Genomic DNA, 23,682 nt, shown 5'->3' with positions numbered 1-23,682 from the left:
CAATATTATGTTGTAACTTAGAAAGAGCATATTTACTAAGACTTAAAATGTTGTTTTCTAGGAAAAGGGAAGAAATGAAAATGTTTTCTAGGAAAGAAATGTTTTCTAGGAAAAGGGATGAAATGAAAAAATTTCTTCTCTTAAATAAAATAAAAAGTCTGAACGTGCTCCTTACCTCTTCTCAGGGGTGAATATGCAGAAGTGCATTAACAGAAGGAAAAGACATTAAACTCTAAGATGAATAAAGCCCAAAACTGTGTGCTGAAAGAGACCAGGTCACAGAAAATTCTGTCTTAAAAATTGTGGGTTTGTAGGGGAAGAAAATTTTGAGGTTGCTGTTTTATAAGTAATAAAAAAATACCACAAAATGTTATTTTCAGAAGTGTTAAGATTCAGTATAAGCAGACCATCCTTGCAATGTGGCTAACAATCCTGTTGCCCCTTCTTGGAGCGCTAACTGAAAATATTACCGCCTTTCAACTTTATAACTTTCTTCATTTTCTAGCTCTGTAAGAAGCAGAGAATTGCAGTGGACTGACAAAGTTCTTTCTTTGTGTACTGGACGAAGTTTGTAGGGATATTTTCCTTCATGATACAGTAACACCTCTTACTCCTGATGGTCTGTCAGTCTTGATTTCACTAGAGAACCATTTAGCGGTGAGATGAAGCTCCTAGTACACCAAAGGTCTGGAGGTCCTCCTTGGAGTACCAGACATGCTTCTCTGAAGGCAGTGAGTAACCGGAATCTAATGCACAGACTGCACTCAACTTCTACACTAAAAGCATATGCTCCTGCTGAACCAGTGCTATCAGTCAATCTGCACCCCAAACTCTGCTCAAATCTTTCAGCACAGAAGTTGCACATAGGAAATCAATGCATCTAAGACAAAAGACACACAAAAGGGTCAATGCCTCATGATGCGCACTGGCCAGTGTCAGATCTGCTGTGCACTTCAAACAGGTACTGCCACTGAGAGCAATTGAATAAGGACACTATCGCTGTTCACTTTGAACAGCTGATTAAAACAGGTAACTTTGCCACAGCACGTCAAGGCCGAGTCCTCCTGTTGGACATCTTATGGTCAGATGAAGTCCGAATTCCAACGCAACCAATTGCAGTCCTTGTGACCTGTGTATGCAATACACATCTGCCCCATAAAGAGATGAGCTGTGGAAGCAAAAAGAGATGTTTGCTTCTGAAAGTCTAGAGCAAGAGCTTTGTACTTCTTAGAAGTTCTGGGGTTCATCTGGATCCGCAGTACGTAAAATGATCTAGCTGGGGTATTTTTGTCCAAACTCCAGATGTGGCAGCTACTTCTTGGGTTTCTCTAGGATGTTCAGGAATTTCCCTCGAGTCATTTCTCTAGCTGAAATCACAAGGGAGGAAAAAGAGATTAATATTTTTAAAAAGCCAAGAAACCCAGACAATTGTATAATTTACAGATTTTAACCATAGGATAAGAAATTCATTTAGATTTGTGCTTATACCAATAATGAGTAAGGATTATTGTATTTATTTATTTATTAAAGTGGAAAATAAATAAAACTGCATTCCAGATTGAATTCCTGACATCCTAGAAATGCAGGCAGGGCCTGGAATCTTCTAAACTCAGCAATAATTCCCACAGGCTGTCTCATTACATACAGTCTATGCTTTCTATTCCTACTGCGTTATGCTCTCGCAGTATCTCCTTTTCTCTGTACCATCCATCTCAGAGTGGTGTAATCCAGATCCCCATCACTCTATCTCAGAGCAATTGTTCCTGGATGTTATAATCCGTCAGAGATTATGGAACTCTCTCTTTCTCCATTTCAGGATTATTGGTCCCTGGATGCTATGATCTTCAACAGAAATTAGACAGCATTTTCTCTCTCCCAGCAGTGTCAGTCCCTGGATGCTGTAATATAATGGGGTTTATTTTCCTTCAATGCAGTTCATCTATGGATGGTGTAATAAAGTAAAGTTTATAGAGCTTTGGTCTTCTCTCTCTCTCTGCATTGTCAGTCCTTCGATGTTTAATACAGCAAGGCAAGGTTTATATGTGTCTCTCTCACTCTTGGCACCATCAATCTCTGGTAGCTGTATTACAGCAGGGTTTACACAGCCACTTTTCTGCACGAGACATTTCTGACTTGTGAGCCCATAAGATCACAAGCTGGCAGAGCAGCCCTAATACTATCTTTGTCTTGCAATAACAATACAATGCATCAAAACCAACACAATTAGCAATTAAGTCCTGGAGAAAGACAATAGTCCCACCAGTACTTCCCTTCATTTCTTTTAAATAAAGGTGTAAGCTTTGTGCTGGACTGACAGGCATCAAAACATGGAGGTTTTTATTCACAGGATTGATGAAAGCATGCATGTTTCGCACACCTAGCCTAAAGAGACTCTGGAAGGAGACAGGAATTCATTTTCTGTTTTATCCATTCAATTCCTGACCTCTCTACTGAGAGGAACAACAGAAATTACAATTAGCATAAAAACTGGAGGAGGGTTTGTTGCTGATGTTGGGTTTTCTTTTGACATTACTGATTATCTGTTAGAACAGAACTAAAATGTAATAAAAACATTCAGCTTAAAATACTCAATACGCACCCTCAGGTAAACACATTTTGTTATTCTTTACCTAAAGGTTAGAATTTGTGCCTTAAAGCCTCTTCTTTAAATTATTACATTCTAATTTGTCTACCCAAAATTGTACCACAAGGTATTGTAATCAACAAGATCCCTGTAAAACAATTAGTGTACTATGAACTGTCTGGTACATATTGATATTCATAGGCTGCAAAGTCCACTGCTGTGAGTGGAACATGCTTCAGACTGGCTGCAGATTCAAGCAGATCACTGCATTATTCGCTTGGTTCATGCCTCCAGCTGTGAGTTATATCATCTGGGATCCATTCCCAGCTCTGCTTCTGATTCACAGCGTGAACTACCACAGAAGTACTCATTTGTACCTCTACTTCCCCATCCGCAAGATAGCTAGTATCTTTTAACTGCTGCTGAAGCGACACATGGATAGAAGGTGCTGCAGAAGGGCAGAGTAGATTGTTATTTTACCAGGAACTAAGTTGTTATGCACAAAGAACATGATGAAATAAAAATGCAAGTTTTTAAAAATTTCAGCTAGGAATAGATTTTCAGCACCAGTTCCTTGACACCTCCCTGCCTTGCACCATCAACAGTGCATGGTTTTAAAACACTTAATGGAGAAAGCACAAAGCCAAACTGTAGTTGATAGAGTGGAAAGTTTTCCGGACTGCAAGTCCCATATAGGAGATATACGAATGCATGACAATTCTGTTCCCCCAAAGAGGGCTGCACCCTATAAATCAGGCAGAGAGCATAGACTCCTTCTGTGCGCTGAGTGAAATTACTGTGGGTTGGGGGTTGCTCCAGAGCACGTGCCCTCCTGTTCACTTGTCATCGGAGATGTTAACATTTCTGATTAATTCACAGACCTCTCATTTTATTCTTCATTCCTTTATCCTTGCTATCCTGTTCTGCTGCAGCTTAAAGATTCTTACCGACCTGCTACAATAATCACCGCCCGCTTCCCCCCCCAACCTGGTGAAATTGTTTAGTGATGCCAACCGCGCTTTTAATTTGCAAGACATCAGACACAGAGGTAATTTATACCAACATCTGTTCATTTCTGACTTCTGAAACAAACTCGCACATGCTGCTACAAAATCCCATTAGGAGCAGGAGACAGCCTTCTGCTATTCTGTATTCCTCTTCTCCTCACATACTCAGGCTTGCATCGGGGCTTTATTTTTAAAGATATGATGCCAAACTGAAAGAAAGGACCTTACATCTTTGTATATGTATGAAAACGGCCAGGAAATAACATCCTCATATCACAAAAAAAATCACAGCCAAACTAAGGGCAAGTTTCCACAAACATTAACAATCTTGATTTCCCTGCATCAGCTGCTTCTCTTCTCTGCCCAAGAACCACAGTTCAATGTATTCCTGGTAAACACAGGCTAAATACATATTACATGGTACTGTGTTCAATGTCTTGGCTATGCCTTCCCCTTTCTTCCTCTTTAATCTGCACTGGAGTATGATTTGAGCTTGGGTTTTGCACAGAAAAGCCTCTAATATTAAACTGACTCCTCTGCTCAGTATTGCTTCTGATAAATGAATTCTTAATAATGGGAATATCATTTCCAATGGGGCCTTTTGGAGCTTGCTGGAGTGAGGGAAGAGCTTGTGAATTGAAGAAACCATCACCCACATTCTAAATATGATTGCAGTCTAAGAGAGATGGTAAAACCTGTCTTAAGCAGCTACCCAAGGGACCAGCAGAAGCCAGTTGCATAGTAGATAGAGGTGGATTTTTTAATTAAAAGATTGGACAAAACTGTAGTGAAAACCTTAGGGATTTTTTCTTTAAAATGGTTGCTTAAACCACGGACTTCAGGTGAAGAGAGGGCTTGAGTGCACGTTTCATTGTACCAGCAAACAGACACTACAGAGGCTGTGCAGCATGAAACAGAAACATGAATCTCCATGTCAAGTCACGATTTACAACCTTGCCTACGCTGTGCATCTACTACAATAGAAAAATCAACAATGGATGCAATCGCAATAGCTTGGATACAAATTAATCTCACCTACTAGGGAGGAGGAAGAGGATACCAAAGACCATACAAAAAACACTTTAAGATGCTATCAGCACTGGTTACAAGGGTAGTTGAGTGCTTGAATAGACTCTTTCAGTGAAATGTATTGAAAAATGGTATCAGGCTATTATAATTAACAGAGAATGCTGTACTGTACAAATTAAGTTTGCTGCCTGACAAGATCCGCCAAGCAGATCTCAAGAACAGGTATTGGGTAGTAAAGGCTGGGGCTGAAAGGAGAAGGGGAGATTTCTACTTGATAGGGGAGCAGAATATGGTTTAATATAATCTCCTCTTTAGAACTTCAATCCCTCAATTCCGCATTTAGCCTTGTTGCCTGGGGCTCCTTTTCTACTACAATTGTCCCCAAGCTGCCTCTCTGCAGTAAATTTCGTGCTTGCTGGTTGAAAAGATTCAGTAGTACAGATTGATTTCTTACAAGTGAGGAGATGAGGGATTACCAAAAGCAGTCCTGGTTAACAAGATTGGGTGCAGAATCTCCTGCTAGAGCAGCCCACTCTGCCAGTGCTTTGCATCCTTTCACTATGACATATGGGTTTCATTACACAAAGATTTTCCTGATTTTAACTTGGAGGCGATTACATTGGAAACTCAGAGCTATCTTTACATCTGTAGCAATTTAAAGGTTAAGTAACTTTTAATCAAATGACAAAGACTCATAATGTTTTTTCCTCGATTGAAAATGAAAACTGCTGTTCTGGATATTCCTTCCCGTGACAATTTAATTAGAAAAAAACACTGCACTGGAGATTGGGGTCCAGCCTGATTGCTCCCCGTAAAAAGCCTTCTCACACATATGACAGCACAGGACATACTGTGTCATAAGGTCTGGATAGCCAGGAAATAATGGAAAGATTTACTGCTGTAAAATCAGCAATGAAAACAGTGATTTACACTTATATAAGCAACTTTCATCCAGGAGAATCCCTAAGCAACACACATATGTACACACTTTTTTAACATAATATACACTTAAATGCAAAAGCGTAACACACTTGGTGATAAAGTCTATGTAAAAGATATATGTGACAAACTGTATTTATCACACATTTACCATGATCATTACTACATCCGGGCTTATCTAAAAATCTCAAAACAAAGCCTGTGAGCATCTTCAAATCATAGATATTTTAAAATTAAGTCACCCGCTAAAGAAGCACTTCTCTGCTTCTTCCCCAGATGTACAACTTACAGGACAAATTTGACTGTGCTGCTCCTCTGACCTGAAAATGTAGCCGTGTTGAAATCTAAAGGTCTTGCTACTAAAAAGAACTGGAAATACAATTAATGCTCTGTGAACAGAACATGTTTTTAGCCCTGAAATGTCCTGTAGTATCACACTTTGAATGCTACATTCTTGACTACAAAAACATTATTTTAGGCACTGTCATACTTTGTTAGCTTATCAGTTATTCCTCCCATTCAGCTGTATTTACGGTAACTAAAGAACTTGTTTTTCAACATGGAAGGATTCCTTTAAAGTACTAATCACGCACTCTCAAACTACTGCTGTGTCTTAGGACTATACAGAAAACAAAACTAAAAGGGTTTATTTCTGAAGAACTATCAGTGGAAATTACCAGTTCAGGGCAAAGAATATGAATTGCAGAAAGACAGCAGAACACTCCTCTGGATTTTAACCCTTCTATCACAAGGGTCTGTTGCATCAGAAATTATTTCTTTTGTCCTGAGACACAATGTCAAGATAAGAAGACACAACCATTCTTTTTCCTAGCCGGTAGGTCGTACAAAAGGCCTAGAGGAATCTGCCTGTGAGTAGCTGTGGGACTCTTGCTTGACTGGACTTGTGAAAGCCAATAGCAAAGCCACATCTTTTGGCTGGGCTCAACTAGTACTGCATTTGGAAGGGAAATAAAAAAATCAGTCACGGGGTGGGAGGGAGTGAAGGCAAAAAGGCAATCTAAAACCAGCAAAAATATTTAAGATTGACATGATTACTAAACAGCCTTGAAAGAAAAAAGAGGCTTATTTCAGACAAGACCAACAGAATATTATTACCCAGCCACATAATCTGAACTTCTATCAGAGAGAGAGATCTGTATGGACCACTTTCTATCTCGAGACCAGATCCCCGAAATCCTACCACCATCTGGATGCCTGCTGGCACCAGCTCACTCCTCTTCCTTCATAAAATGAGCTCCAATCACTCTGCTAACTGCGTACTTCCTTAATGTAATTGTCAAATGAACTGCTACTTGATGACTGTGGGCCTTTGACAAATACTTGTCAGTGAATGCTACACCAAGCCCAGTTTCATAAAGAACTGGAACTGCCATCTCAGGAGAACAGTGGTTAGCGAAAGCAATGTCAGTCACCTTTACTGAAGGTAGAACTGGCACATGCAGCTACTCAGACTTGTGCTTCAGGAACTGTTACACCGAAGACCGGCATAATCATCTAGCACTCCTGAAACACATTTTTCAGGTAAGACGACAGAATCAGCATAAACCTCCAGGTGGAATAAGCTTGCACTACCGTGGCATCTTTCAATAATCAATATCAAAGCACTTGCAAAGTTTATCAAGCTTCACAATATTCTTGAGACATACAGTGATTTAATTCCCATCTTACAGATGGGGTCACAGCCTCAGCAAGGAGTGATGTACAGATGTATACTAAAGGAGTCAGCAACCGTGCTAGAATTCAGGCTCTGAAAGATGAGTTCTGTCAAGTCTTGCTGCAGCATTTTAAAATATTAACACCACCCTTGGTACAAAGCATCACCGTCCTTCCCTTGGTGAATGAGACAGCAGAATCTGCCCTTACTTCAGCTGTAGTTCACAGTCTGGTAGGACTTGTTTTGAAATGCCAAAGAACGTGGGGGCTTGCACAAAACCAGGCTGTGAACCAGAGGCACATAGACCGCTCCTCCCAGTGTGCTATGAAAACAGTCATCTCTGACAGAGAAGTGGTAAATAGCTGAGACTGATAAAGTTTTAAACCACTGAAACAGTTTAGTGAGTGTTAGCTAGAGCCTTAAGAATTGGAATCAAATACCTAATGCTTTCCTGAATCATGAAATCCTCATGTGACCTCTTTCCACCTCCTTTTTCTCTACCCACAGTAGAGGTGTTTTATCACATACCTGACAGGAGATCTCAGAGATCATTCAGGATTATCCAGAATGGTGATAACAGATCTGCTGCAGATTAAGATATCCTCAAAAATGTTACTGTTGCTATCAATAAATACTAAAATTATATCAGCTCTAAAAAAATCAGATTCCTTCTCTGCAGAATAATTTACCTTGTTCTCCTAATCAGATTTCCTTACCTTGCAAGGCAGCACCATTCTGTTTGCACTCAGTTGCAAACAATGATGTTCACAGAGCTTCGAATGCAAAACCTACAAACAGTATTCATTCACATACAGACAGGCAAAGCCAGTCAATGAAAACACTTGAAGCAAGGGGCAATGACATCCCTGCCAATGCCCAGGGCACTACTAAACTTATGTTCCAGGTCACAGATACTAGGATGTACAGATATTTTGCCCTGACTGACCCTCATATTAAAGGAAACTCTTACAGCACCTCCCACTTCTAGAAGCTGCCTGCAGCCAACATCCTGTGGGGCCAAAGACCTGATCCCTTTGACCCCCAAAGCAGGGAAAGAGTTACATCTTCTCTCTGTGAAGCCAATAAAAACCTCTCTTGATTATAATTTAGATAAGAGCCACTGGATTGAATAATAATGTCTGAAACTCCCCTGGCTGTTTCACCTTGAGACGTCCATCACTGGGTTAAACATGATGCTAATTGCATTTGGATTGATTAATTTCTCTCACTCCTGTCTATTCGAATAATGCTTAACAAAATAATCACAGCACCCAGAGCCAAATCTTCTCCGTCAAAGGAATGAAGCCATCAGAACCAGCAGAGATGAAAGAAATGAAGATGACCCGTAATTACTGCTACGGTGATATCATTACCATATTATAGAAAATGAGTGTATGTGGGGGGAGCGGGGGCTGCGATTATTATTTATTTTTTAATGGAACCTCACATCCCAAGAATACAGATCTGACACAGTGGAGCATACAGAAATACAGAACTAAAAAATTATTGTGCATTAAATTGCAAAATACAGTGCACACTGGGACTCTAGATGCATCGAGTGTCTTGTACTGTGAGCTGCTGTTTATTCACCTCACTATTTTTTCATTGCAATAATACTTTGTATATGAATAGCATAGAGATTTAAGATGCCTACCTTCCCAAAAAGATCCTCAAGTATCTGCAACAGAACTCACCCGTAACCCTGATGCTAAAGCCATTCTCCTTTAATAACATTACAAGTCATCTTACTTTCAACACTGGCATTAAGATTTTTAAACCACAAGAGCTAACTTGATACTCAAAGAAAAGCTAGCATGCAAGAAATTTTTATTCTTAAATGGTGATTCCTATCTGAAGGCAGTTATAAATTCCATCACCAGCCACAGCAGATCACTTTCAACCATTCATTAAGCTGGTTCTGTAAAGATCAAATGTATCAAGTCTGGAAGAATTTAAACTAGGATTTTAAAAAAAAGAAACAACCAACCAAAACCACAACCCTAACATCCAAAAAGGAAGGCCTTCTGCTCCCTTTATTCTCCAAAATACACTCCCAAAGCCCCTCTCATTTGAGAAACAAATAGCTTGGCAATTGTATAAGATCTTCAGACACCTGTGCACTGCAATTCTAATTGTGGTTTATACAGTTCACTTCTCTCAGTGCTGCTTATGTCTGCCCCCTAGTCTCAGACCGACGACAAAAAAACACACACAACTAGCAGCTTAAAATATTTATTCTGGAATAAAGCCAAGGTCAAATACACAAAAAAATTTCACACGCCAAAAGTGTCAAGACCTAAGACCAGGCGCTGACTCAGGCAGCTAATTAAACACAGAAAAATGATGTTGAAGTATTTCATAAGGAAATTAAAGAAATTCAGGTTATGCTTCTAATATTAAAAGCAGTATGAAAGGCAATTTTGTATCAAAGTTGAGGATATTTTCAAGTATACCTGAAACGGACTTCACTAGTGTAACTTATCACTGGAACAACTACAGCTTGGGAGAGCTTTGACCACCAAGTCCCACACATGTTGGAGGCAAACAGTGGGATAGAAACGTGGCATGTTTTAACAAGAGGCACTCTAAAGGTTTTTTTTTCTACCTGCTTGTACCAAAAGGAAAATAATATCTTTCTGGCCTCGCAACCCCTGTGGAGGACCAAGAGTTCTTGATGATTTAGGTTTTCTCATCACAGTATCTCAAAGGGGAATTTTCTTTATCAAGCAACATGGAGAAAGGAGATCAAAACTGTTTGCTCAAGAACCCTTGAGCATAAAACACAAGAAGCAGCTAGGCGGAGAGGTCTGCACTGAATATATGCACACAGCCGGGTATGAAAGTTTTCTAGAGGTGAATGGACCCTTCTCAGAAGGCATGCAGGTAGAAGCACTGCCCAAGCTCCCACAAAACAGTCCACCATGATGTGGTGCCCCTGCCTACGCCGGGGAGCAGGTATTTACTGGTTGGGAGCAAAGCAGGTGAACCTTCAAAGTAACAATTTTTTCAAGTCTTATCAGTGGTTGGGGCACACAGGCCATGGCAAAACCTGAGCCCAGGAGCCAATAGGAACAAAGGGATTAAGAGTTATTAGGAGTAGGGAGAATTACATATTTACAGTACAGTTACTGAAAAATAATCGTGTAATGATTATGTAAGTCCCTATACTCCTTTTGGCTAATAATGCTGGGATACAAGCTGTATGGTTATGCAAGCCAGGGCACACAATCCAATCAGAAGATATCAAGGCGTGTTTACGGGGAGGCTTGCAGCTCTGGTTTAAGAACCGTAAGGCTTCCTTGACCTCCAAAAGGCAGAAACAAGCCCCTGTCAGTAGGTTAGCTAACGGCTTGAGCTGTGAAGCAGAACTGAATTTTTAAATTTAACTTCTGTCAACAAGCTTAATGGGAAGAGATATCTGGATGAAAGAAGTTCATACTATGGTAGTCTGTATTTATTTGTCCAGAGGTATGTCTTTACTTTAAAAAGCAGACTAAATTTTTAAAATGTTTTCTAATCCCAAGATTCCTTATTGAAATATTTTTCCATGTAGATGACTGCAGCTCTTGACATGACAATTAATTATCAATATTGAAGGTCTCTGTGAAAAGAAGATTCACGCTTTTTACGACTGAACAATATTATTTGATTTACACATGAAGTAAAACAAGATTCCTTTTGCCATTAGTACAATGATACAACACATGAAATTACACAGAGGACTTCTATAATTTCAAAAAATCCAAGTAAAAAGTCTGTATGGGCAAATACAAGTAAATGATTGAAATCTCAGTGTTCCAAGGCCAAAGTCACAACCTTAGTTAAACCAGAATTATGGCAGAGCAGCAATATGCAGTTTGTGGGCTGCAGAAGAAAACCTTCACAATTGCCTCCATCATTTTATTCTTTCCTCCACATGAATCAAAGGCACTTTCTTTAATGACTGCCTTTATCCCTATCCTCATCCTTCCCAGTATATTCACTGCTTGCTTTAGTCCAGCTTTTTCAGTTATACTACTGACTAGTTTCATGAGCTCTGCCCGCCACAATCTTCTTCTCCTGGGAAAAATACCATGAGCTGAGGAATATTTGAAAGTCCAGAAGAAGGTTCAGGGAATTCAAAACCATCTTTATCAACTCCAAATTGGTCACAAAACACCTGAGGAAATGCACTGATTTAGAAATGTTACAGTTTTTACAGCATCCAATTGCTATTAGAGTCAAGTTCAAATTAATAGAGGAAAAAAATGCATATTTGGGAGAGTTAAAAATCACAGGAAAATTGTTGTTACTCAGAGAAACTATCACTAGTTTTAATCTGACCTACTTGATAACAAGATTTTAATACCACTCAGGGCTGTCTGGAATAGATACTAAAATATAAACAATGCGGGCTCTGCTACAATTATTACAATTTAGCTGTTAATGAGCTCAAAGGCAACTAGGCAAGGCCCAGTTATAAAAGCAGATGTAAAATATGTGCCCAAAAATAAACCCTACCAGACCCATGAAGGAATATGAGAACATATTTCATAAACACCCTCACACTTCTAGTACCTATGGATTTTGAAGAAAAGCTTAAAGACATGATTCAAATACAGGAAATACAGAGGTATCGGAGTCTGCAGATATCTCCTGAGAGTAGCGGCCAGAAGAAACTCCAGTTTCTTGAAACCCAGAAATAAAGCATACTAGTCAACTGTCATTCCTAAAAAAACAAGCCAAAACAAACAAAACAACATTATTTCTCGCTCCAGAAGGTCTACTAAGAGCAGCCCAGTAAGCTTTGGTACTCTTCTGCTTCCAAAAATCTCTTCATGTTTATTCCCATGCATACCGCTGGTCGGAGGCCATGTCTACCATTACTTTCTTCTCTTACAAAAGCTGAATACAGTGCCATAGCTATCTTTTAATGAGCAGACTGGTGATCTTCATCCACTACTGGAAACCAAGAACAGAGGCACTGCAGTAAAGCAGAAGGCAAACCATCTACAAGACAGCTCAGAAAGTAAAGCAGAAGGTGGTGATGGCCATGAAGAGTCTCCATAGACCTTGTGACTGGTGAGATTGCTCTGAGGGTTGAGGGGCACTGAAGAAATTTTGGAAGCCAGGAGAACCCAGAAGACTCCACGATCCAGTGACAATGGGACTATCAGACATATCTGGAGGTAGAAAGGCACAGCGGAGTAGAAGAGGTATAAGTAAAATAGGATATAAGGAAAAAGTGATGAGTGAAGAAAATTTAATCTATAAGAACAGATCAAATTATAAGGTATACAGTACAATATAATGAGGAAAATTGTACAGAATCAGAGAATCATTCAGGTTTGAAAGGACCTTGGCAGGTCTCCAGTCAAACGTTTGTTCAGAACAGACAAGCTGCTCAGGGCTTTAGCCAGTCAAGTCTTACAAACATCCATGGATGGAGACCGCACAACCTCTCTTGGCAATCCTTCCAATACTTGACTGCTCCATGCTGAAAAAGTTTTCTCTTGAATCCAGTCAGAAACCTTCTTGCTTCAATTTATGACTCTTGTGTCTGGTCCTCCCACCATGCAGCACTGTGCGGAGCCTGACTCCATCTTCTCAATAACCTCCTCTCAAGTACTAGCAGGCAGCTATCAGGTCCCTGTGAAGTCACCTCTTCTCCGTGCTGAGCAAGCCCCATTCCTTCGGCCTCTGTTCACAGGGCAAGTGCTCCAGCGCCCTGATCATCTTGGTAGCTCTCCGCTGAAGTCACTCCAATTTACCAATGTCTTCCTCATGCTGGGGCATGGAGGACACCACTGGATGTGGCATTGCAGATGCAGTCTACTGACTGCTGAATAGAGGTGGACAATCACCTCCCTCAATCTACTGGCCATGCTTCTATCAACAGATGTATATGCAATCCTACATTCCTTTCCCAAATATTACCTACCTGCTATATTCCTGTTCAACATTGTTTCCTAGCCTCTAACCCTCCACCCAGCTACTGCTTTGCTTATTGTTCCAGGAAACCTGAGCACCATAGTCATAAGTCAGTGCACTTCGTGCCCTGAGACAGGGGAGAAACTGTTTTCTCCTCCAAGTCTTATGTGCATACAGTGAACAGAAATTGTAAGCATTTTTTTAAGTTACTATGCTTTCTATTTTCAGGTAAGCCCGGTACTAGGCGTGAAAATCTTGAGGCAACCCAGAGAACTATCTGTTGAAAACCAAATGACAGCTTGGCCTGCTACCCAGAAACATCCATCACGCAGCTCTTTTCTGTTGGGATTTGTGTTGAATGACGTCTTCTGCAGGTTAACAATTAGTTTTTTAGCATAAGAGTCCTGTGTCATCGTCGTCATCTCCCCAGGAGAGAGAAACAGGCTGAGTGATTTTTAGATTATATGCTCTGATAAGACACAGGCCCCTGACTCCCTGTGTGCTTGTGCCATGCAGGCCACCTGCTCTATGGAGCTGCCACCAGGGACACCCTCAAAAAGGTTTAATAATAATGTTCTCTCTAGAGATGTAACTCAGAGCATGCTCTGAATTTACATTCTATATCACTGACTAAAATCTTGTATACAAAATCTTATCAATAGATAGGATCTAAGACCAGTCACTAAAAAAAGACTAATACATTATATTGTAGAAATGTTATTTCCTATTAAACAAGAATCTGTCAGGTCTGTAGTCATAAAAACCGTAAATGAACACAGGAATTGATAGAGCAGGGCAGATCAGTGATCTACCCAGTCAGGAGTCCTGTCTGACTGCACCCAATACCAGAAACACCACAGAAAAAAAAAAGGCAAGGAACCCCATTATGAAGACATATGGAATAATCATCTCTGAAAGATTCCTCCTCTTCCTAAGTGCTTGTTTTATATCATGAAGCAGTTGATATTTCCTAATTCATTTTATATTTTATTCTGCTATAACTAGAAATGTTCTCATCATCCATTTAATTGCCTGATTCCTTTTCAATAGCTGCTAAGTACTTGGTCTAAAAAAAAAAAAAAAATCCCAGTGTGGCAGAAAGTTCCACATCCAATTATTCATTGTGTAAAAAGCATTCTTTTTTGCTACTTTTAATCTGACTGGTTTCCATTACTTTTTTCTCATTCCTCACCTCTTATTCTTTAAAGGATTGGGAGTCAATAGGAATTTTCAATTTATCTTCTCAATTATAGAGATGTAAAATAACAACTGCGCTACCTTTCAAAATCAGAGATCCACTTTTTTTCACATTCTCATGAAGAAATCTCTTGATTTATAAGCAGCTCTCTAGAAGTGAATGGTGTATTTCACACTATCTTGAAATTATTCCTACCAAAAGACTGCCTAAAGTGACAGAGTATCTGAAGCTACCAAAGAGGGAATGAGACTTACTTCCTTTCTGGGAAAAGATTATGAAACCTTATGCAGAAATATGTGTTGTGAAGCGCAAACAATTATTAAAGTCAAGCAGAAGAGGTGAGAAACAAAATAATAGTTTGCTGTGTCTTGGAGCTCCACTCAAGCCTGAAGACATACAGGGGTAGAGCAATCCACTCTGCTTCACCATGCTGAGGACTGTGCTTCCACCTGGCTGTTTGGATAATCCCAGGAGCTCAGGAGGCTTGAGGGGTACATGCAAAACATGGTTAAATGCTGCCACATTCACCAACTGCACACAAACTCCAATTACTTTGTGTAACTAAATTCTCTGGCAAGTTCAGATATATTTGTCATGAAAACTCTGCCAAACAGCAAGTTTTTAGTTCAGAAACATCAAAATCCTATTAAAAAACCCAACATACAGAATATCAGAACAACTTAGCATAACTATTCTTATCAGTCCAAGTATAAAGAGCTCTCAAGTGAAGCTGGCCCAAGTACAGATCCCTGTGTCACCACCTTCTATCCCACTCAACTTATGACAATTATTTTGAAACCTACTCTTTACAAACCTACCAAAGTGACAAACCTTTGCTAAGGAAAAAAACTACATCAGTGTAGTTTAACTAAAACTTTGTGATTACAAATGCATATGAAGATCATACTTAATTTCTTAACTTTTTAAATTTTCTTAACTTAACTTACCTAACCAGAAGTAACAACAAATTACAATTACTTTACAACTTCTTGAAAAAAAGATTTTACTATTTACGTACGTGACACAAAACATTTAAAGATATTATGGCCCTTCAGGCAGCCTGCAATTTATACAGAAAGTGAAGGTCCAGAGAACAAATTTTACTCCACTCTCTCCCTGCTATTTTAGAATAGAAGAAAAAGCAACAGTGTGACTAATTGTTGCCACATTTGAACATCAAGTATGTCCTCTTCTGTTTCCAATAATAGTTTTGAACGATATTATTTTGGTGTCAGAAAGCATTATCTCAAATACAACAACAGTTGTGTTACTTATAGGTAAAGTTTTCTTTGATAGATACAATTATTGGTCTAGAATGACAGCATGCCCCAGCAGACAGCACTTCAGCCTGCAAATGGAAACCTGGTTTCTATTCCTGATGCAGTCACTCCTGCTATGTGACTTCTCCATCCATCCTTCAGGTTCCCCCACCCATGAATTGGTATATATCTTTCTCTGTCAAGTTCCAAGACTGAGGGAACAGAATTATTATGAAACAAGGAAATCTCATTTTAATCTCATGAATAGTGTTTTAGATCCAAGGCTTAGATCCATGTCAACTAAAGTAAGGTACCAGACTGAGGTGTTTAAGTTGAGAACCTCATATAAATCTACAGAAAGATACAAATGCCTCCAAAACAGCACTTCAGCTTATTTAAGATCTGTCTGCATATACAAATTTCTGATTTGGAGAGTCCAGGTAGGTGTCAAAAGGTAACAGCTGCAGACACTGGTCCCAAATGTCAGGCATATCTTTTTGCAGCATTTCTTAGAACTGCTTTCTTAAGCAGTTGGTCAAAAGAGCCTTGAACACTGCTGTAGTGTTTTTATGTCATCAAAGCCCTTCAAGGAATACTCCACAAAGTTTATTCCATACATATCTGCTGTTAGGACATGTAATACCAAAGTAGAGGAAGCCAACATGTTCAACAAAGTGTCAAAAAGAGAGGAAAACAGCCAGGATGCTAGCTTGACAAATACCTTTAAATAAATACAGCTAGCTAGCAATGCTGATGTACATCTTGAATAATTATTTTGATGCCTGGAAGTTCTTGTTGATCAAGTACCCACTCTGCTACATGGTGTACAAACACAGGACAAGTTATTTCTGCCCTAAGGAGCTGAGAAGAGACACTATATAAATACAGACAATAGAGGTACACAGTTAAATGAGACAACAGTGGAAAGTATCACACTCACAACACATCATCTTAACAGTTATCAAGATTTCTATACATACTGTACAGCAGGTGGAAAGAGGATGAGCTAGCTCCCTGGATATTTACAGAGCATGCCTCCAAAGTGTGCAGGGAAACCAGTTTCTTAGAAAACACAGCTCATAGTAATTTGCATTTTTGACAGACTGGAAGTGCCTGTTGTCTTTCTGTTACTGGGTGCAGTGTATTAGATAAAGCACCCAAAAAACCCATGAAGAGAAAGAAAAGTGGTTTGATACAATTCTGAAGTGTGTGGAGAACTGCATGGAGATCTTGATCACAGCCAAAATGATGAGCTCATCTTTGTGAGTGGAATAAGATTTGTTAAGATCAGAGTAAAAGATTCTGGAAAAGGTGTAATATTATAAGAACTTGGATAAGAGCTGTGTGGATAGATAGGAAAGGTTTTATTCCACAGGTGTTATACAGAAAAATGGAAGAAGATTTAGATTATAGCTTGGATGCCTGGACTTACTGGAGAGTCAAACATTATACCGGGTGAGAAGGCTAAATGAGGGACAGAACAGCAGCAGCGTTCAGTCATCAAAAGAGGGATCACAGACAATTTGTTTGGAATAGGAGGAGGAGAGAGTAAAAAGCTCCAGTTTCCACATCTGCTCAGGTATAAAGGAAATGAAGGGGCTGGTAGAAGGCATTTTTAATCCCATAGGTTTTAGAAAGGTAGCAATGTTCATTAGCTCCCAATGTCGTCTAAATACTCTGAAATGGGTATGTTGCTAACTTACAGTCACAATATGGAACGATATATAAACAACATGAGGTAAACAAAGCCATGCTACCTAGTTCTGATGTGGGCATTCACACTAACTCCACATGATAGTTGTGTTTCATGTACATAAATTTTATCATTTCTTTCGAATTATTTGGCTGCTCAGGAGTAATAAAACACTACCTTGCATGAGTACAGTAATGCTTGTACAGAAATGATATTAAACAGCATATTTACTGAAAAGAAAGAATAAAGATAAAAGAATATAGAAAAGACAGGAAATAAAGATAAAGTACTCCAGAACTGACATTCTCTTCATGCATTGTAAAGATTTTTCACTTCTCAGCTTCACTGCCACAGCCAGTTACCATTTGAATCATTACACTACACTTACATCCCACTGTCCTCATGATTTAATTAGAAACTAAGTGATACCCACTCTAAGTATCATCAACATCCACAATCTCTTCTCCTCCCAGCGACCCACGTGCAAAGGGCCTACAAACTCCTACTGTCACCAGCCTAAGAAATGCGCTTCACTGGGACAGATGCTGCCACTGGCTTGAAGGACTTGTGCCCTCTCTGGGAATTCAGCAGCAGGTCTGAGCTAGTGAGTGCAGCAGGACTACTCAAAAGGATGAGTGCTTAACATTGCCTTTAGTGCTGAGCTTATTGAAAGATCACTGCTTATTTGCCCACATGACACAAATACCAAGATGACTGGCAGACAAGCAGATGGACAGAAAAACAATGGAAGTCAGGAAAGAGAAGACTACTAATAGGGCTTGCCCAAATGCTAAATGTTTAAAGGAATACTTTGAAATCCCGAAGATGGATTTTTGTTGCAGGGTACAGCACACCAGCCTTAAATTCCTTTCTCATTAATCCATGGATGTGTTAGCTTTTGTTTTACCCACTAGGTAGGGGGCACTCAAAATCCTCATTAGGAAGTGATCTGCAGCTATGCATCAGAGAAAAAGGAAGAGTACAGCCTGTAGGATTTCAGATTTCAGTTAAGGCACTGCTTAGCAAGAAGAGAGCAGCAGGTACATTTTCAATGCCATCTGCTGGATAAGACAGACAACTCTAATAAAGGTTAGAAACCACTGTTTTCCATCTATCATCATCAACACATATCAACAGTTCCCTCTGTACCACCTGAACAGAGATCAAAATTGAAGTTGTCTTAATAAGCAGTTCTTATTCCCCATACTCTGTCAATGCATCCAAGAAAGCAAATAAGCCAACAGTTACGAAAACATTCGTATGTGTAAAAATGACTGCATGTTACTCCTGCTGAGAATTCAGGGGGTTCTGACAGTGGAAAATATCTTAAATTAGGTTTGATGAGAAGAGCCTGATGCCTAGGTTGCAAAACATATTTTTGCACTGGGCCCATCTCATCTCCCATCCTAGAACGGCTAATACTTCTTTCTGAAGACAGCAATGAAAAAGTCACAAGACAGGAAGGTTTTTTCCTCTTGCCTGAAGAGTATTTTTCCCATTGGAAAGACCAACAACTGGCAGTGTTCACTCAGCTAAAGGAGTAGAAACAGACTTGTGTGTCACAATAAAATGGAACAGTCCACTATTTTGAAGAGACAGATAACTTCTATGGCTAAGGAAGTCCAACACAGAAAATATCCTAGAATTTGAGGACAGGTATTTATTAATACAGAGTGAATAAGAGATAGGCTTCATCTTGAAGATGAGGAACAACTTTCCAACTTTTGTGAATTATATCTTATATTCCGGTTGTTCAAATTGCAAAGCTTCATTAAATGTGTCTCAGCTGTTTGCAGAAACCATTGATACTACAGAAATCTATAATTTCTCATAAAGGACATCTGGACATGTTCCTCTTGTGATACTGTAACCAAAGAACTTCTTGAGACACTGGTGGAAAGATCCTCTTGGTCTACCATGCCATTTAGACAGCCTGTTGGATCACCTGGATTCAGTAAAAAAGAGGGATAGACATGAAATGGGGTCTGGCATCAGGTTGATATAATTCATGTAAGAGATGCAGCAACAGACTGCACTGCCAGGTCCTCAAATACAAAAATCATACTTGCTGACGTGAAAAAACAACAATTGTTAATAAACAGATATTCTGCTCTTCAACACTCCATATGGCAGTCTGATGGATTAAACACCAGCAGAGTGTTGATCACTCTAAAAGCTCATATTGAGATGATCTGGAAAATCTGTCTATCTACAATTTATGAATTCTGGTTAATTTAATTAAAATGCTGCATCACTAAGTGCCTTAATATGTGGAAAGCCATAAGCTTGTGAGGTTCCTGGCACATGCCTGCTTTCAGAAGAAGCTACAGAACAAACTAGCAAGAGTCTCCTTTCTAATTCAGGATACACTAAGGAAGGCTCCTGAGCTACAAAATCAGTCTAAGTTTACATGCAGGGAGAAGAGAGCACAAAAATCTCCAAAATAGGCAGAGGGACAGGTGATACAGTAAGGCTAAGGATGCCAGTAGCATGAGAGAAACAAGGACATGGGCTGTCAGGTACTGGTGACTTCTTTGAAAGGGGCCAGCCAAGGTTAAAGGAAACTAGATGGGTTATAAATAGCAGACTGAGAAATGGAGAGAGAGGGCTGGGGTTCACGAGAGGAACTGTCCCTTTGCAAGAGGACAAAAGCCAGAAAGTCCTAAGAGAGAAGGAGCCTGTGATCAACATCTTTGGCCAAAGGTAAACCCAGTGCTGTAATCTACCTTTACCAAGGGAGGCTTGAGATCTGGCTTCTTCTTAAATTGAGACAGGCTACAGCACATACACAATCAATTACTGCAATTGAGCTAAGGGGTGGTACCTGTTCATTTTCAATTTAGTGCCAACACCATGAAAGAGAATCCTTGAGGCTGAGCTAGCTTAGAAAATGTTTTCCTTGCTAGAAGCATGGCTGGATGAAAGAATACAGATATTCCCAACCCAAAAACCCTCTGACAAAAGACAAGCGAGTAAAATCCTGGGATGTGGAAGCAGATGATAGTTTGGGAAACAGATGGAAAACCTTTTCCATGTCTGCAGCAGCTCTGAGTTAAAGGAAGCCAAGGCATTCCCAGTACGCTCATTACTGTCTCTGGAATGGACCCATGTATATGAATACTTTTCTTAGACTTAATAATAGCTACTTTTGTTCTTCCTTAACCAAAGATGATGATGCTGGGTTCAATTCTTAGCAGCTGAAGCTGAGGATGCAGCATCAAGGGTTTTCCAGGCATGACTGCTAAAATTTGAGAGGAGTCTGAAAAGAGGAAAGTGGTGTTATCAGGAAGATGTCATGGAAGAATAGACGGATCTCCCCATGTTACTACTGTCTCAGTCCACTATAATTCAGCAAAGCATAAATCCTTTTTTTCCTCTTTGCATTCTCAAAACTATCTAGAGTAAAGAGAAAAATTTCTAGAAAGAAGGAACGGCAATTTTCCCCAGGAACACATTAGTTTAGGCTCATTTCTTGTTAAGAAATGTTAAACAGAAACAATTTTGGATTTTGTTCTGCAGAATGATCATCTTACTTGGAAAAAGAGGAGCAGCCTCTCTGGTACAGCAATTGGTCCCCTACTTGTACAGGCAGATGAAGTTCTGCCTGCAAAACCCAGGAGGATCTGCTGACTTTCTGCAACAGATGATAGGGCATGCAAAGTTGTGAAGAAGGCCTGATCACATTCTACATCTAGCACAGTATTATAAAGGAAGACTGTCACCCATTAAAGGCCGCTTCAGCTGTGTTTCTACAATTCATTGCATGATGAGAAAGAACACTGACATTTTACAATGCACACCCCATGCTAATCTTTCCCATAATGGTAGAACTCAGAAAAATTGATCTGGAGTAAATAAAAAGCAAAGCCATGTGCTTAAAACCCATTTTAAAAAAGCCCGATCACATTTACATTTCACTCTCCAGTATCACCTCTGTGCTTCCTCTAGACTATTTCCAACTACTTTTCAGGACATGTGACTGAGCATGCTGGAGCCAAAGTTAATTATTTCCATATTCAAATACAAGAGTGCTGATCTTCTATACTATTACAAGCCTAAGAGCCAAGAAAAAGTGCCTAAGAGAAAGCAAGGTGGGAAAAAAAACCCCCTTCCTTCCCCTAAGTCTTCTCTGCTTCAGAGAGACCAAGCAGGGTGGTTTCAAAACAAGAGCAAGTGATATAACCAAACAAAAGCAGATCTGAAAGGTGAGCAAACCCCACAAGCCACACAGTCATTATTACTGTGTCGACAGCACACTTGTTAAAAATGTATATTTTAATTTTCTGTATTGCTAAAGGTCCCAATTTGCCCAGGGATCTAGCTAAGCTGCCATTTTCTACCACGACAGAGTCTAATCTTTATTTAATGGATTTAGCATCTATCTTCACTAGAGTGGTCTCTAAGGGAAAGGGGAGGGGAGTATGAAGGGGCATGAAGAGATGATCAGAGGCCCCCTCTCCTTCATCCATCCGGCGCTCATGTTTGTGTTCAAAATTCAATTACCTCCTTATTGATACTTCACAGAGATATTTAAGCTGCAAACATGAAGCCCTGATTTCCCAGGGGGCCATGCCCCTCTCTATTTCACTGCTCTTCTTCCCCCAGGGTGAATTCCTGAGGCGTCCATATTAATAGGTAATCAGTCACAATTCATTTATTAAACAGCTAGCAAGGTTTATCAGCCTGCCCTGATTAGCCGGAAGAAGCCACTGAATTCCTAATTTATTTATGGAAATGTAAGTGTCTTTTTGAATTCCATTCATGAAAGACAGGGGTGCCGTGGGTCTGGCACACTGAATTCTAACAGGGAAGCAGCAGGCAACCCGGAGACCAGGGACTTTGCAACTTCAGCCTGGGAAATGCACTACGGTAACCCCAGCGTGATCAACAGATTTAGGGCCAGAACCTCACACAAGCATTCACAAGCCAGCTCTTCAGAGAGCAGGCATTGCCACCCATCGCAACTAGAGAATTACCATTCTGATGGCTCAAGGTGTGGATTGGTTGAACAAAGTTCCCTAAACAGAGCAGGTGACGTGGTGAAACTGGCTCAAAATAATAAAAAAAAATAGAAGCATTTTAAAAAGTTCCAATAAAACATTCAGTATAGTGCTGAAAACAACTGCCAGGTAACACTAATATAAGCACTTACATATAAAGCTTTTTGAAAACTGCAGTCTGTTACAACCTTTAAATTATTTTTGCTATAATAATTTCAACTGGACTGGTTTTAAAATGCAACAAACACTGCCACTGTACTTTCAAACTAAGACACAGAAGCTCAGTGATGCTGCTGGATTACCAGAAAGTGAAAATGGCTAACAACGAAAAAAAAGTCACTTCTCTATTGTTTTTAACAGAGAAATGGAGAACTCAGTAAAAAGCAGACCCTGAAGTGAGAAGACTTATACATGCACTTAATACATCTTAAGGCAATTAGGATACACCTTCAGATAACATAAAGCTTATATACAGGCCTCTGAAGGTTCAAGGCCACCACTGGTAAAAAACACTTTCTTTTTATCACTTTCAGCTGTGTAGTGATCTCCAAAACTCATATTCACCTGAATTTTACCCACCACAGTTAACCATAAAACAACTAGGAATGGAAGACTATAGAAAATGTTTATTTCCTTTTTCTTCTGCATACAAATTTGTGCCAAGTAACTTTCACTGTATCCCCCTCTGCGTTTAATGACTTTTCTGAACAGCTCAACTGGGAAGTAAACATAGGGATTGTATTTTTAAATCCCCTGAACAAGGAGGATGTCCCTCAGGCAGATGCAATAGAGAAAAGGCTATTTTTAATTATTTTTTTCCTAAATTATTTTCATCTCAAAACTGACAGGGTTTAACAATGTACAGCATTATATGGAATATAGACAGAAGCATGTTTAAACATATTGAGAGCATTCCTGTACACTAATTCTGAGACACCATTACCAGACATTTTGTTCAGTGACTTCAGTACTCTGATCTGATTATTAACTGACCAGGAAAGTATTCAAAACTAACAAGTCAAAGCATAAATAATGGAGGATGCACATGCCACTCCACAATATTGTATCACCAGAAATTGTTTCAGTTCAATCACAATTACCTGAAAATATATTTCAAATAACAATCCAAAATCCCATGTAGTTTAAAACTGGCTACACCTATGTTTGACCTCTGAATTTACAAGCACAAGCTCAATAGTTGCATACAAGGTTTTAATTTGCTTAAGATCTCATTATGCAAAAATTTCACTAGTGTACTAAAACAGATATAAAATCCCCACTTCAACTAAAGTAGTACAACCCATACCCTTCAATAAAAAAGATATGATTTCCTCTCAAATTACAGTGGTCAGACATGAAAAGATGTAGTACATGCAATAAATACATCC

General features: G+C 39.5%; 1 protein-coding gene across 3 annotated transcripts in view; it reads right to left on the bottom strand.

The window, feature by feature from the left end:
• Window positions 1–338: 338 nt before the first annotated feature.
• The window catches only part of LIN52 (lin-52 DREAM MuvB core complex component), a 45,866-nt gene continuing 22,522 nt past the window's right edge, over window positions 339–23,682 (bottom strand). Inside the window, exon 6 of one of the 3 annotated variants that reach the window (XM_075503222.1) lies at window positions 339–1,367. In XM_075503222.1, the coding sequence (XP_075359337.1) occupies window positions 1,312–1,367 (56 nt within the window). In that variant the 3' untranslated portion in view covers window positions 339–1,311. The other 2 variants (XM_075503226.1, XM_075503225.1) reach the window with 2 other exon arrangements.

This window comes from Mycteria americana, chromosome 5 (genome assembly GCF_035582795.1).
Source record: "Mycteria americana isolate JAX WOST 10 ecotype Jacksonville Zoo and Gardens chromosome 5, USCA_MyAme_1.0, whole genome shotgun sequence".
Taxonomy (NCBI): Eukaryota; Metazoa; Chordata; class Aves; order Ciconiiformes; family Ciconiidae; genus Mycteria; species Mycteria americana.
The sequence above is the reverse complement of the archived record's forward strand: the minus strand, read 5'-3'. Positions and strand labels throughout refer to the sequence as shown.